Raw genomic sequence first — 13,563 nt, forward strand, 5'->3', positions numbered from 1 at the left:
TTGGAACATCATACATTTTAAGAAGGTACTTGGTTGATACCTTGGATGCTGGCAGCAACCCATATCAACCATTAGCACCAGTCAATGGTATCTGTGATGCATTTTTAAATGTTCAGTTGACTGAGTTTCATGTTTAATGACGAAAGAAAATAATAATACTAATAATAATAACAACAACAACAACACCATATCAACAACATCAACAACAACAACACCATATTGGACAAATGATACACTGTTACAAGGCTGAAAATGGTGCTGCAATATTAGAGATGGTAGACTGTTACACATCGTCCTCAGATGAGTTTACTTATTCTTTTTCTCTCTCAAACAATTATAACATTATCTTCACTTTAAAATGAAGTATAACAATTTAGATTGTATGATTGCCTTTAAATTGTAAACTGCCTAGAGTTGCCTCAGCGAGATGTGTGGCATAGAAGTTTAATAATAAATAAAATAAATAAAATTTAGATCTTTTTCTTTTAAATATAATGGGGCAGAATTTAATCACTGCATTATTAAAAAGAATAGGTTGTAGGAAAATATTAGATTTCATTAAAAGTTTAATAATGGCCATACCTGTTGGGTTCTATGTACACACTTAACAGCCATCCATTTTTGCTCAGAACTGAAAGGATATTCTGCTTTTCTTATGTAATCCTGCTGGATTCCATCTAAACCCATCTATGAAAACAAAAGACATTGTACAACCTACTTCCTTCTGGCAATACATATTCTACTCATTTTACATATGTTATCTACATCATTTCACTACTTCGTTATTTCTTTCAACACAACATTCTTTACTTTTAATTTCCCTTTAATACTTTTTATTAAAGTTATAACTAGAGTTATGTACACTTTCAATTTCTCTATTTTACTAAAATTATTTCACTTGACTAGTAAAATTATTTTGCTAAAATTTGTTAGCAAATGTTAAAACTATAATGAAAGGGTTATTTTTCCAAAATCTTTAGGTGGTTATCAGAATTTTATAGAATCCAGACATGGGTTTTTTGAAGTATACTTTACCACAGTCAAGAACCACTGTTCAATTATTGATGCAGATAAGCTATTCTGTTATATTTTGAAAAATCAAGGGTTGAAATTATTGTAGAGTAATTATAAAAATAAAAAACATAATATATCTGAAGTTTTGCCTAACAGAAACATGTAAAGGTCCAATCTTAAAACCTTTGCATAAAAAGAGTTGTGATGGTATTTTTAATTAAAACTACAGTTTTATAAACACCTTTAATTGCTAATATGCTTTTTTAAGGTAATAAAAAGCCACTGAAAATTTTGTTACAGAACAAAAATGTATCCTCACATTATTGGCTTCTTCAGTGTCAGTAGCTGAACATATTCTGTACCCTATATTTAATTACATACACTTCAAATTTCCACCTAGTTCTTGTATTCTATTGATAGTATTATCTCCTATGTTAACAATGCCTATAATCAAATCATAACAAGATAATTTTCCTTTTAAAAAAAATGCTGTGCCTAAGCTATCAAGTAATTAACATTTAAGTTTTTATTAATTCTAGAACCATTTCAGCTTCTGGAGACTTCAAACCATCAACTATTCTTTATAACTCAAACAGTAATTTAACTGATTAATTTACAATCTAGAAAAACTGAAATTAAAAGCTTCAAATTTCAACAGATAAATTATAATAATCAACAAAATGGTTAAATTTGAAATCTTAGCATTTTAATTCCAAAAAGTGCAAAATATTTCTGGTTCACTATTGAAGAAAAATCAGAATAAAAGTATTTTTAAGGCTCTTGCTAAATCCATTCACCGTTATAAACTACTAGTTCAGTTTTTTAATTGGATTTTATTCACTGGGTTGTATTATATATTTATATATGTGTGTATATGAGCTTGCATATTGTTCTTGCATTGCTTTAGTTTTCATAGTAAGCTTCAACTAATAATAACACTTATACAACAAGTAGTCTTCGACTTACAACGGTTTGCTTAGTGGTCATTCCAAGTTACAACAGCACTGGAAGAAGTGAATTATGACCATTTTTCACAACATCATTGCATATTCCCATAGTCACATGATCAAAATTTGGATGCCTGGCAATTGATTCATATTTATGATGGTTGCAGTGTCCTGGGGTCATGTGATCCCCTCGGCAAACTTCTGACAAGCAAATAGGGAAGAAGCCAGATTCATTTTAGTCAACTGTGTAACTAACTTAACAACTGCAGTGACTGACATAACTATTGTGGAAGAAAGGTCATAAAATGCGGCAAAATTTACTTAACAAATGTTTCACTTAGCAACAGAAATTTTGAGCTCAATTATGAATGTAAGTCAAGGACTACCTGTATTACAATACTTTTATTAGTCTAACGTTACATGTCCCAAACAACAACAATAATAATAATACAATCAGAGCTTATCCTCTATGTTTTTTTAATATGTGTTTTATATTTTTAAATTAGTATCACCCACTGGTTCAGTCCACTTCCTACCTTCATAGCAAGAGCAATTAAGGCTCCTTCAGTTGGTTTTCCCATTAAAGTGTTGTTTCTAATTATAGCATCATTGCACACACACCCAGCCTACAAAGAAAACAAATGTTACTATAATAAGCTGTTACTATTTCAAAAGATAGTTATTTTTTTATGCGAGGCTTACCTCAACAATTCTGCCAATAGATGGTTTGCTAAATCCATGAGCAATATCACCTTCAACAATGACTTCCCCAAATCTATTATAGCCCACTCCAGTAACCTGTGACAAAATAATCAGCACAATTATCAAACCATATGATATTAAAAATAATGTAGGAAAAGTAATGATTTGTGAAACATAAATCCCTTGATTCTCCCTTATTTATTTAGTGCATGGCATATCATACATGGACTATTAACATTTCAAATAGATTGGTAAAACACTATAAAATATAAATGTTTAAAAAAATCTATGTTCAAATAACAATGACTAGGCCATCTAACCAGTGAAGTGCAGCATTTACTTATAGTTTTCAGTAAAAAATGCCAGTGGGAGAAAACTGTTTAATTTAATGACTGCAGCATTTACTTAACAACCAAAGCAAATCATTTTGAAAAACTGTGTCCAGCTATGTGATGCCTCAACTTACAGCTGCTACAACTTACAATCATAATTCCAGGTTCAATGACAAACAAGAACTATATGTATAAATATATATTTTTGAAACAACTATCCAATAGTCCAGGGTTTCTCAACCTTGGCAACTGATAAATGGACCAACTCCCAGAATTCCCTAGGCAATATGTTGTAAATCCACATATTTTACAGTTGCCAAGACTGAAAAATCCCAAATAGCCAGAAGATAATTTTCTCTAATAACAACCAGTCTCTAGGAAAAAGATTTCAGAACCATTACACTTTAGTAAACAAAGAATCTCTGACACTGATGCTCACATACCTCAGCATGTAGTCCATCTGCTGTGAATATATGAGTAACAGTCATTTCATTTTTTGTCAGTGTACCAGTTTTATCTGAACAAATTACATTGCAACATCCTGAAAAGCATAAACAATATTATCAATTCATTATTTGTAAGATTTGAAAAGATAATGGAATATAAGAGCAAAATGTCTATTAAGAATCTAAAATAATAGAAAAGAATCCTTGCTTAGGTCAGTAATAGGAAAAGTCCCATAATCTGTGGCGTAGCCATGTCATAAATCTACTCTAGGGTCTCAGGCCAGTTCATTTTTAAAGAGAGGCCCTACTCTCTCACTAAAGTTTTAGCATAATTCATGCTGGAGCTATTCTTTTCACATTCCAACGGCAACAACTGTAAGGGCAGCTGGTTCCACCGTTCTGCATCTTTGTCCAGAGGAAGAATTGGTATGGCCAAACTAATAAGCACTTGCAGGTGCTCTGGATGAAGGATCTGCAAGTGCTGCTCTGCAAAAGCCACCATTTGCCTTTTCCGTTTAGGAAGATGAAGACTATCATTATCCAAATCTGAAGAAAGAAACATTTCAAAATACTTCTAGTTCGTTTAGTGACTCCTCTCCATGACCTGGATGATTACTTTTGGAGCAGAACTTTGGATTGTGGCCTGACCTAATAACATACTCTAAGCATCAAAAAGGTTCTTAGGTCCAAATTTATTCCTGATTTTTGGATTTAGTTAAGGCAAGTCAATGTGGGGGTCATCTTGTTTTCTCCAGATAAACATACCAAATTCTCTCTTTTACACTAGATCAAACATTTTGTCTATTTAATAAACTTCAGATATCAAACAGATACTCTCATTCAATCTAATGCTTTGATTTTAGAACTGCTGTCTCAAGAGTATAAATGAAGGGGGCTATATAGATCTCCTGAAGAAAGGTTCCACAACTCTAATCATGCAAATATAGTAGAGTTTCCATTGCTATTCTAAAGTTGCACAGGATTTCTATTTGGGTAGGTACTATACACTGTGAAAAATAGTGAATACAGTTAAAGCTATTTTTAATATGGTCCAAAAAAAGGGATGCGGTGGCTTAGTGGGTAAGATGCTGAGCTTGCCAATCGAAAGGTCGGCAGTTCAGTGGTTGGAATCCCTAGTGCCGCATAACGGGGTGAGTTCCCGTTACTTGTCCCAACTTCTGCCAACCTAGCAGTTTGAAAGCACGTAAAAAATGCAACTAGAAAAATAGGAACCACCTTTGGTGGGAAGGTAACAGCATTCTGTGCACCTTTGGCATTGAGTCATGCCGGCCACATGACCACGGAGATGTCTTTGGACAGCGCTGGCTCTTCGACTTTGAAACGGAGATGAGCACTGCCCCCTAGAGTCGGGAACGACTAGCATGTATGTGCGAGGGGAACCTTTATCTTTAATATGGTCCAAAAGCTTCGCTATGGCCAATAGCCATACTGCTGAATTCTGTGCCAGTTCAATGAGTTATGTTTGCTCTTCCAAAAACAAGGCCTCATCAATATATTACAACTCAAGCTTAAGTCTGCCATTTCAACTGCCTGCAGATTGTTTCTTGCAATTTTTAAACACAATAAAAATATTTACCAGCACATATAGAAATCATAGCTATCCTAGAAATACAAGGATAGCTTATATTTTTATAATACTTTTTTACTATAGTGGTCACTTCAGATATTTTGGAGTACTGTTTTTTATACAATAACATGCCATTTATACTCAAAGTATTTTGATACATGTTTAAATTATCCCCAGATATGTTTAGCAGTTTTGCATATTATAGTTAATCTTACCTAAAGTTTCAACAATTGGTAATTTTTTCACAATGGCCTGTTTCTTAACCATTCTCATGACACCAAGAGCCAATGTTACTGTTACAACAATTGGAAGACCTTCCGGGATGGCAGCAACAGCTAAACTGCAATATTGAAAGTATGTGTTAATTAAGTTATATGTCAATATTAAATGCAGAAAAATGACTTATACCAGTGATGGCTAACCTTTTTGTTCTGGTGTGCCAAAAGCAGGGGGAGCACGGGGGGTCGCACATATACATGTCCCCACCCATAATGCAATGCCCCCCCACAAATGTGCATGTGATCCACCCAACCCGCGCATGCACACCACACACACCCGCCTGTTTTGGGTCTGGGAGGATCATGCACATGCGCAGGGAGTTGTATGTGCATGCGCAAGGGGCGGGGTTGTGGCATGTCCCTCCAGCAGTGAAGGGGAGAGCAAGGGGCGTCCGCACAACTCCATCCCACGATCTCTCAGCTTCCCTGTGGTTGTGACGAACATGAACCAGCACAGGGCATAGAAGCATGGGGTAGGCATGCTTCTGCCTTGATCTTCTGCCGGTGCCTATAAGCCTATATGTTTGCTCCATTGCCCGGCTAGGAAGGGACAGGGCAGAGCTCTGCGCAAGGCCCACAAAACTTTTCCCACTCCTGTCGGGTTCACACACAGCTCCTTGCTTTCACTCTCGCTTCCCTACCAGCTCAAAGAGCCCTCACTGCTTCTGCACAGAGAGCTTTTTACTGCACGCCAGTTTCCTTTTTATGGCAACCAGTTTAAGAGTGTTGGGTGTGGGAGAAGAGAGACACACATTTAAACTTAGTGAAAAGTGAAAAGACATGCACAGGAATTGAGAGGCTTTCCTCCCTTCCCTCCCTCCCTCGTTATTCTGCTCCTTTCTGGCCTGCGCATCTGCCCAACGCTTCCCGAGAGCCTTGATCGTCTGGGTGCCTTTAAAGCAAGGCTCTGGGAAAATATTGGGGAACCCAGGAAGGATCTCTTTCTTGCCTTGCTGCTCTTCCTAAGGGAAGTGCCTTTATCGCTTAATCCTCCGGGATTAAGCCTTTCTCTTCAGCTTCTTGGGCTCAAGGCGTCCAAGGAGCAAAAGGTCCGCGGGTAGGTTGGGGAGAAGAGGAGCAAGAGCGGGCAGGCCTGCAAGGGCCAGGGGGGTGAACTTGCCCAGCGCAGGGTTCCTGAATGGGAAGGGCAGGCTGGCTGTCTCAAATGGAGAGAGATCCTGTCCCTCAACCCTAACTCACCGGCAGGCCTTTCCCCCATTTTAAAAGGAGCAAAAACCAGAGAACCATCTCCTGATCACCCTTGAGGATCACATTGTTATCAATGCATGGAAGGGGGTGGTGGAGATGGGAGGCAGGAGGAGACGAAGCCTTTCTTTGTCACAATTTCTTGGAAGAAAAGTAAAAGTGATGAAAGGGACCCCGGAAATCTTAAGAGAGGAAGAGCAGCAAGGCAAAAGAGAGATCCTTCCTGAGTTCCCTAATATTTTCCTGGAGCCTTCCTTTAAAGGCACCCAGGCGATCAAGGCTCTCAGGAAGCGTTGGGCAAACGTCCAGGCCAGAAAGGAGCCCAATAACAAGGGAGGGAGGGAAGACAGCCATCAGATCATCAGACCAACCCAGAGCAGCAACAGCGGCAGGGCGACGGGTAGGAGCTACCGCCCGGGGGGGTGAGAGCAGTTCTCAGCTGCTGCTTCTGGCCAGGAAGCTGGAGGGGAACCACTGCTGCCCACTTGCCTGCCTCTTCTACCAAGGGAGCGCAACTGCTTCCCAGCTGGCGTGTCTCCAGTACAAACTCCACTCCTGCACAGCCCCTGCTGCTGCTGCTCTTCTGGGGCACCCCAGCTGGCCAGGTGCTCTGGACTGCGGAGGTGCATTGGTGCCATGGGCTGGAAGACTGGGGCTGCGCAAGAAGCCCACTTGGGGAAGGAGGGAAGCCCTGGCCCGCTTGTCCTGGCTGGCAGCTCTCCCCTAGGAAGCAACTGCCGGGATCCCTTCTCCATGTCTTTGGGCATGTGAGCTGGTCTTTGTACGCGCCTTCGCACCAGACACCAAACCAGCTGGCCAGTGCGCATGTGTGTGCATGCAGCTACTCTTTCGGTTTCTGATGCTCCTGCACACTTGAAGAGCAGCTGGCTGGTGCACCAGAACCCAGAAGAGCAACAGGCGATGGCTCCGCGTGCCCAGAGAGATGGCTCTTCCGGCACGCATGCCATAGGTTCACCATCACGGACTTATACAGTTAAGTTAAAACAGAGTATTGACAAATTTCACAAATAACTGCATTCAAAGAGGACTGGGGAGCTGACAGGTGTTTTGCTTTGCTTATCTGAAATTTCAGGTTGCTAAAGCAGAAGCATATTGTTAATCCAGAATTAATTCAAGTAGCACTGCCTAACTCTGAAATGTTTCTTGAGGTTACCAGAACTTTCAACTGTTTTCTCTCTATCACAGCAAGCTTAGAATTTAAAAATCTATAAGCAAAATTGAGATTTTTCCCCCCACTTATTTGCTCAGAGACAGAATCTATTCAATATATGGCAGTCCTGAATTTAAGTTCTGTATTTCATGATGTTCTTTAGGGAATGAAATCTGTTTTTTATACAATGTAGTGGATATAGAATAAAAATCTTACCTGACACCAATGGTAAACATGTCAAGGATATGTTTTCCTTGCAACCAACCAACTAACATAATTATTCCTATAAAAATAAACAGAACTTATAAACATGAATCCTTGTGCTGATATTGATACCCTTTCCCACAATGTGTCCCAAATATTTACAATCAATAACTTAATTGATTCCTTACCAATTATACCAAAAGAATATAAGGAAAGCTGCTTCCCTAGTAGATCCATGCTTCTCTGCAAAGGTGTCTTTGGTGCCTTTATTTAAAAAAAAGTGTTATTAATACACTACAATACAAATAGAATATTTGTATACAAATACAAATATACAAATAGAATGAGACTATTGCCTTATACACTGTAAGCCGCCCTGAGTCTTCGGAGAAGGGCGGGGTATAAATGTAAACAAAAAAAAAAAATACAATACAATACAATACAGTACAGTACAGTACAGTACAATACATATATATAATATTTAACTTTTAATTGATTTCCAGTCATTGATTTCCTGAATTTGTAGAATTGTTTCACATTCACTGAAATCATGCTAAAATTAAAGGATTAAACTGTTTTAAGGAATTCCTGAGAAAAGCCTTACACCTGAGAGATATGAAAGAAAAAAAATTATAAATTTAAATTCTAAATCTTAAAGAACCTAAATTCAGGCTAGTATCGACTTCAAATTTTGTACAATGTTTGAACTCATTTTTGTACATCTTTATGCAATGATATAAATAATTTTAAGAGTGTTTATATTAGTCTGGTATGCAAGTTTGAAATTATCCAGGAAAAACATTTATGTATATGTAGCACAGGTAGACTGTAAATTATGGCCCCAATTCGGACTGGAACTTCCATCAGTAAGCAATGCAGTCATTAGGTGAATCACCATGTGACAACACAATTTGTCAGTTCCAGTAGACCCAGTTGTGGTCCTTACGTCAAGACAGTGCTGTTATTAGGCGAGGATCTCACGCTTCTTCTGCCCTGCTCTGCTTGTCTTCACTTCAATTCCCCTCACCCTCCTATCTTCCCCATCTCTGCCTTTTTGTGTGTCCTTCACATCTGCTTCTCCCTGTCATTGCTGCATTCCACTGCCCACAGTTGCTATTTTTTCCCTCTTGCTGGTAGAAGGGGAGCCAGGTGCTTGGCAAAACAACTCTGGGGTGCACACAGTGAGAATGGGGAGAGTCAGTAGTGGTTTTCTGGACTAAAGTGGAGGCCCTTTGGGATGCATTGTTGGGATGGATTTGGAAGAAAGGGAAGATTCGAGTGAAATTTAAAATGTTTCCCTACCAGTTCTGTGGGTGTAGCTCGGTGGTCATGTGACTGGGTGGGTGGGGTGGATGTGCATGTGACTGGGTGGGCATGTCCAACTCAATGTCACTCATGTCAAGGGGTGCCTCACCTGGCCTCCCCTCCCAGCCATTCCTTGTCACACCCAGCCTCAATATATCTATAGTTCTGTAAAAATGTTGTTCACCTTTTTTCGACTTTATTATCTACATCCTATAGATGTGTGATAGGCAACAGGCTTTTAAGGGGCTGCCACAAAGATGGGGGGGGGGCAATGTATTTTCTAAAGAAGCGGAAGGCAAAACAAGAAGCAATGGATGAAAACTGAACAAAGAGAGAAGCAACCTAAAACTGAGGAGAAACTTCCAAACAGTGGAACTGCTTGTCTCCAGAAGTTCTGGGTGCTTGATCACTGGAGGTTTTCAAGAAAAGATTGTACAGTCATTTCTCTGAAACGGTATAAAGTCCCCTCCAAAGTCCCTTCTAACTGTTATTCTGTTCTTTTGACACCTTCCCCAGGTCCTCCACTCAGATCCAAAATGTGGCTGTGATAGTTGATCAGAGTTCCTCTGTTTTTTATGTGCAACAGTTTTAACATTTAGGATCAGAGCTAAGTTAGTTGCTTTTCTATTAATACATAATCCTTAAAAGGGCTCTCCTGTAGGGACTAATTCAGAGGTCCCCAACCTTTCTGGCACCAGGGACTGGTTTCACGGAAGACAATTTTATCACGGACCTGTGTGTGAGAGAGGGTGGAGGGAGAAAGACAAGTATACAGTTTGGGAAAGAGGCACAGACAGAAGTGGTAAATTAAATAGTGGGTGGGCCATGCATGGAGTAAAGTAAGTGTGGGATTGTTACTTAAGGCCTGCCACCAGATGATTTTGCTCCAATCCAGAGGAAAATCAGAATAAACACACGGAAGACTTCACTAGAAAGGGCTTTATTTTGCTTCAGGAGAAAATCAGAATAAAGAACTGGAAAACCCTTCACAGGAAGGGGCTTTTTTGTTTTGCTCTGGAAGAAAATTAGAAAACACAGAGAAATCTTCATTGGAAGAGGCTCTCCTTCCAGATTAGCCCTGTGACTTTCTGCTTCTAAGAAAGTGGAAAGGAAGGTGGGGGAGAAGAAACAATTCTAACTCACCCTTCCAGCAAAACAAACTTCTGGAGTAAGGCAAGGAGTTTCTACCAGCTATATTGTCTGAGTTTCTCAAGCCCTGAGCTGATTTGCAGCTTTGCAACATTTTAGGAGGGCCTGGTAACGAGGTGATAATTACTCTTGGCTGAACACCCAGATATCTCATTTAAGCTAGTTAAGAGCTGCCCGAGGGAAAGTAAAAAAAGTGGCAAAAAGTGTCCATTTATTATTCTACTGTATTTGCTTGCTTTTCTGTTTCTTAGCTGAGGGCAAATGAGACTAAGACTGACCATCAGCTGTTTCTTAGCTAAGCTGAGATAGCTCAGCTGAGATATGGCAATCCACTCTGCTGCAGGAATCAGCTGAGCTAATAAACAACAGAATATAGGAGAGATGAGAGGAGGGGGAGGGCAGGTGGGCAGGGCCAATCAAAATTTTCCCTACCGGTTCTCCAAACCAGTCAAAATTTTCCCTACCTGGACAGCCCAAACTGGTTAAATAGCACTTCTGGAAGGACTGTAGGCTTCCAGGAGTGCAGTGTACCCTTAGCAGCTCACATAGCATCCGCCTTTGCCAGGGAACTGCTCCCTGCCCTCAATGCATGCACCCGGAACCTGGACCACCAGTAGGAGAAGAAAGATAGCTAAGATCAGCCACCAGTAGTGGGAGATAGGGTAGCAGGGGCAGCAGAGGTAAGTGATGGAGTGCAGGACTACCCAAAAGATTGGGGGAAGATAGATGGAGGAGGTGAAGTGCCCCTGCAGTCATAAGTGTGGGTGGGCCCAAATTTTGATAATGTGACTCCAAGGACACTGCAATTGCCATAATTTCAGGCATGAGTTGTAAATCCTTTTATTCGATAATATTCTCACTTCTAACAGTCAACTGAATGAATGGTTATAAATTGATAACTAGTCAGGGTTTATGTTAGTTAGGGTTTACTTTATATTATTTAATATTATTTGTGAAATATTACTTACTTCTTCTGCTTGCATCATTTTGAAAACCTCACCAAATTCAGAGTTTTCACCAGTTCCAATAACTATCCCCTACAAAAAGGAAGCAAAAATATTAAATTGTTTAAGATTGCTCTATTCAGGAAGTCAATTTGGTTTGCCAAAATTTAATTTGTTAGGGAAAAAAATACAAACAAGTACTCAAGGATTCTGAACAGTTAAAGCAGAACTAATCTGTGTTGACTAAACTTCCAAACATTCTTAGAAATATAAAATGTACACTACAAAATGTAATAGATATTGGTGTAGTCTAGTTCTCTTTGCAAGAATCCCAGCAACAAGGAGGCAGTAAGTGACTCCACAGATTCTGACATACAGTGATCCATTTAAGTTTTTAGTTGCATTGATTTAAACATTATTCATTAAATAAATATATATTTCAATTGCTATGACTCCATCTTAATTAAAATATACCGTGTTTCCCTGAAAGTAAGACCCTGTCTTATATTTTTTTGAACCCTTAAATAAGTGCTTGGCATTATTGCCATACACTCAAAAGCCTGATTGGGCTTATTATCAGGGTATGTCTTATTTTGGGAGAAACAGGTTATTTAACACAAAGTTGTGAACAATCCATTTTTCAATACTTTCATTAACAGACAACTGAAAGTATTCATAATATATTTAAAATATATAGCACACAAAGTAAAGAAAATATTTAAAAATACATATTCTAACTCTGATCTTTTTTTTAGAATTAGTTTAATAATCTTTGAAGAAAATTACCTTGGCTTTTCCACATCGAACAAGTGTTCCCATAAAAGCAATATTGCTTCTTGATGTGAGATCTCCATTCATAGCAGCTGGTTGGGGAGAAGTGCATTTAGAACATGGCGTTGTCTCACCTGTCAAACTCGATTCGTCAATAGAGAGATCAATTGCCTTTGAGAGCAAACAGATAAAATTAAAAAGTTATATTATGTATTATACTTTTTTAAAACGGTAGGGGCTATATCCAACAGTTTGAAACAACTGTTCTATTAGGGGATGGAGCATGTTAAGCAAAATGGAGATGTTATTTAAAGAAAGTCCTTTCATTTGAAGTGCCCAATGTTGTACTTATATTATATGTTCCAGGGTAAGTTACTTTAGGTTTCATCTCCTTGACTTTATATTAACAAATCATACTATAGAAGCAACAGAAAAACTACATGTATAATCAGAATTCAGGTAATGCATTACTTTGGGAAACAAATCCTATCTCTGACAGTTTTCACTTTCACTTTTTCACTTATAAATACATAATAATACTGTTAGGAAATTCACAATAAGTTAGCTCTTTAAGATGACTGAATAAAATTAAATCTACCTAGTTGGACTTCTTGGACTGATAGTGAAATCTCTACAAACATTCTGTCTTGAAATATAAATGGTGTCTTTTGAAAATAATCAACAATTAACTCACCTAAACATCCTAAATTAAAACCTTAGATAAGTATCATCACTGTTCCCCAATTATTTACAAATATAATCACATCTGATATTTTCAGGATCACTTAAACCATTAGATGAAAATGTAATAGAATTGGATTATCAATAGTCACAAAAGGAGCATAAGATAGCTCCTACAAAAGGAGGACTTACACTTTTACTTGATACAACATTATAGCATTCAGCTGTTAAAATTGGCTTATGAGTTCATGTTGTTAGAAATTTAAAGAGAAGTCAGTTCTGTTATTTACTAAGTCACTGACTTCTTACCTCAAATAAGCGCAAATCTGCAGGAACTCTGTCACCCACTGATAAGCAGACAGTATCTCCAGGAACTAAATCTCTTGCAAGTGTATGTTCTACCCTTCCTTCTCGAACACTGGAGAAACAAAAATAGATAAAAAACTTAACAGAATATGATTCCTTCGCATTTATTTTAAGAATTAAAAGACCTTTAAATTTAACAGCTAAATAAAACCACAATTTACATTATTCCCATCCTGAGGGTATTCTAAAAAGCCCTAAAGACCTGTAGAGATAGATGGGAATGACCTTGGAAGACAGGAGGAAGAGCCACATACTAGGCAATTATCATGCAAAAGTATCTCAATCTACAGAAACAGAGGAGATGTGGGAAGCATTTTAGATTAGACCCCCTATTAGTTTTCCAGGAAATAGAAGGAAAGGAGGGGAATAGTACTTTTGATTGGCAAGATTTTGAAAATGTAACTTTACAGTAAGGATAGTGTATCTACGTGCTTCTTCACTGGACTACCTCAAACAGCT

General features: G+C 38.4%; 1 protein-coding gene across 14 annotated transcripts in view; it reads right to left on the minus strand.

Moving 5' to 3' along the window:
• Positions 1-13,563, minus strand: part of ATP2C1 (ATPase secretory pathway Ca2+ transporting 1) — a 100,292-nt gene that overhangs the window by 36,078 nt on the left and 50,651 nt on the right. For all 14 annotated transcript variants that reach the window (XM_058184168.1, XM_058184170.1, XM_058184172.1 and 11 more), the window contains 10 exons: positions 13,048-13,156; positions 12,073-12,228; positions 11,311-11,379; positions 8,077-8,152; positions 7,901-7,967; positions 5,245-5,369; positions 3,439-3,536; positions 2,664-2,759; positions 2,498-2,587; positions 583-687 (listed from right to left, as the gene is read on the minus strand). In XM_058184168.1, coding sequence (XP_058040151.1) covers positions 583-687; positions 2,498-2,587; positions 2,664-2,759; positions 3,439-3,536; positions 5,245-5,369; positions 7,901-7,967; positions 8,077-8,152; positions 11,311-11,379; positions 12,073-12,228; positions 13,048-13,156 — 991 coding nt within the window. The remainder of the gene's footprint in view (positions 1-582; positions 688-2,497; positions 2,588-2,663; positions 2,760-3,438; positions 3,537-5,244; positions 5,370-7,900; positions 7,968-8,076; positions 8,153-11,310; positions 11,380-12,072; positions 12,229-13,047; positions 13,157-13,563) is intronic.

Source organism: Ahaetulla prasina, chromosome 4 (assembly GCF_028640845.1).
Source record: "Ahaetulla prasina isolate Xishuangbanna chromosome 4, ASM2864084v1, whole genome shotgun sequence".
NCBI classification, from domain to species: domain Eukaryota; kingdom Metazoa; phylum Chordata; class Lepidosauria; order Squamata; family Colubridae; genus Ahaetulla; species Ahaetulla prasina.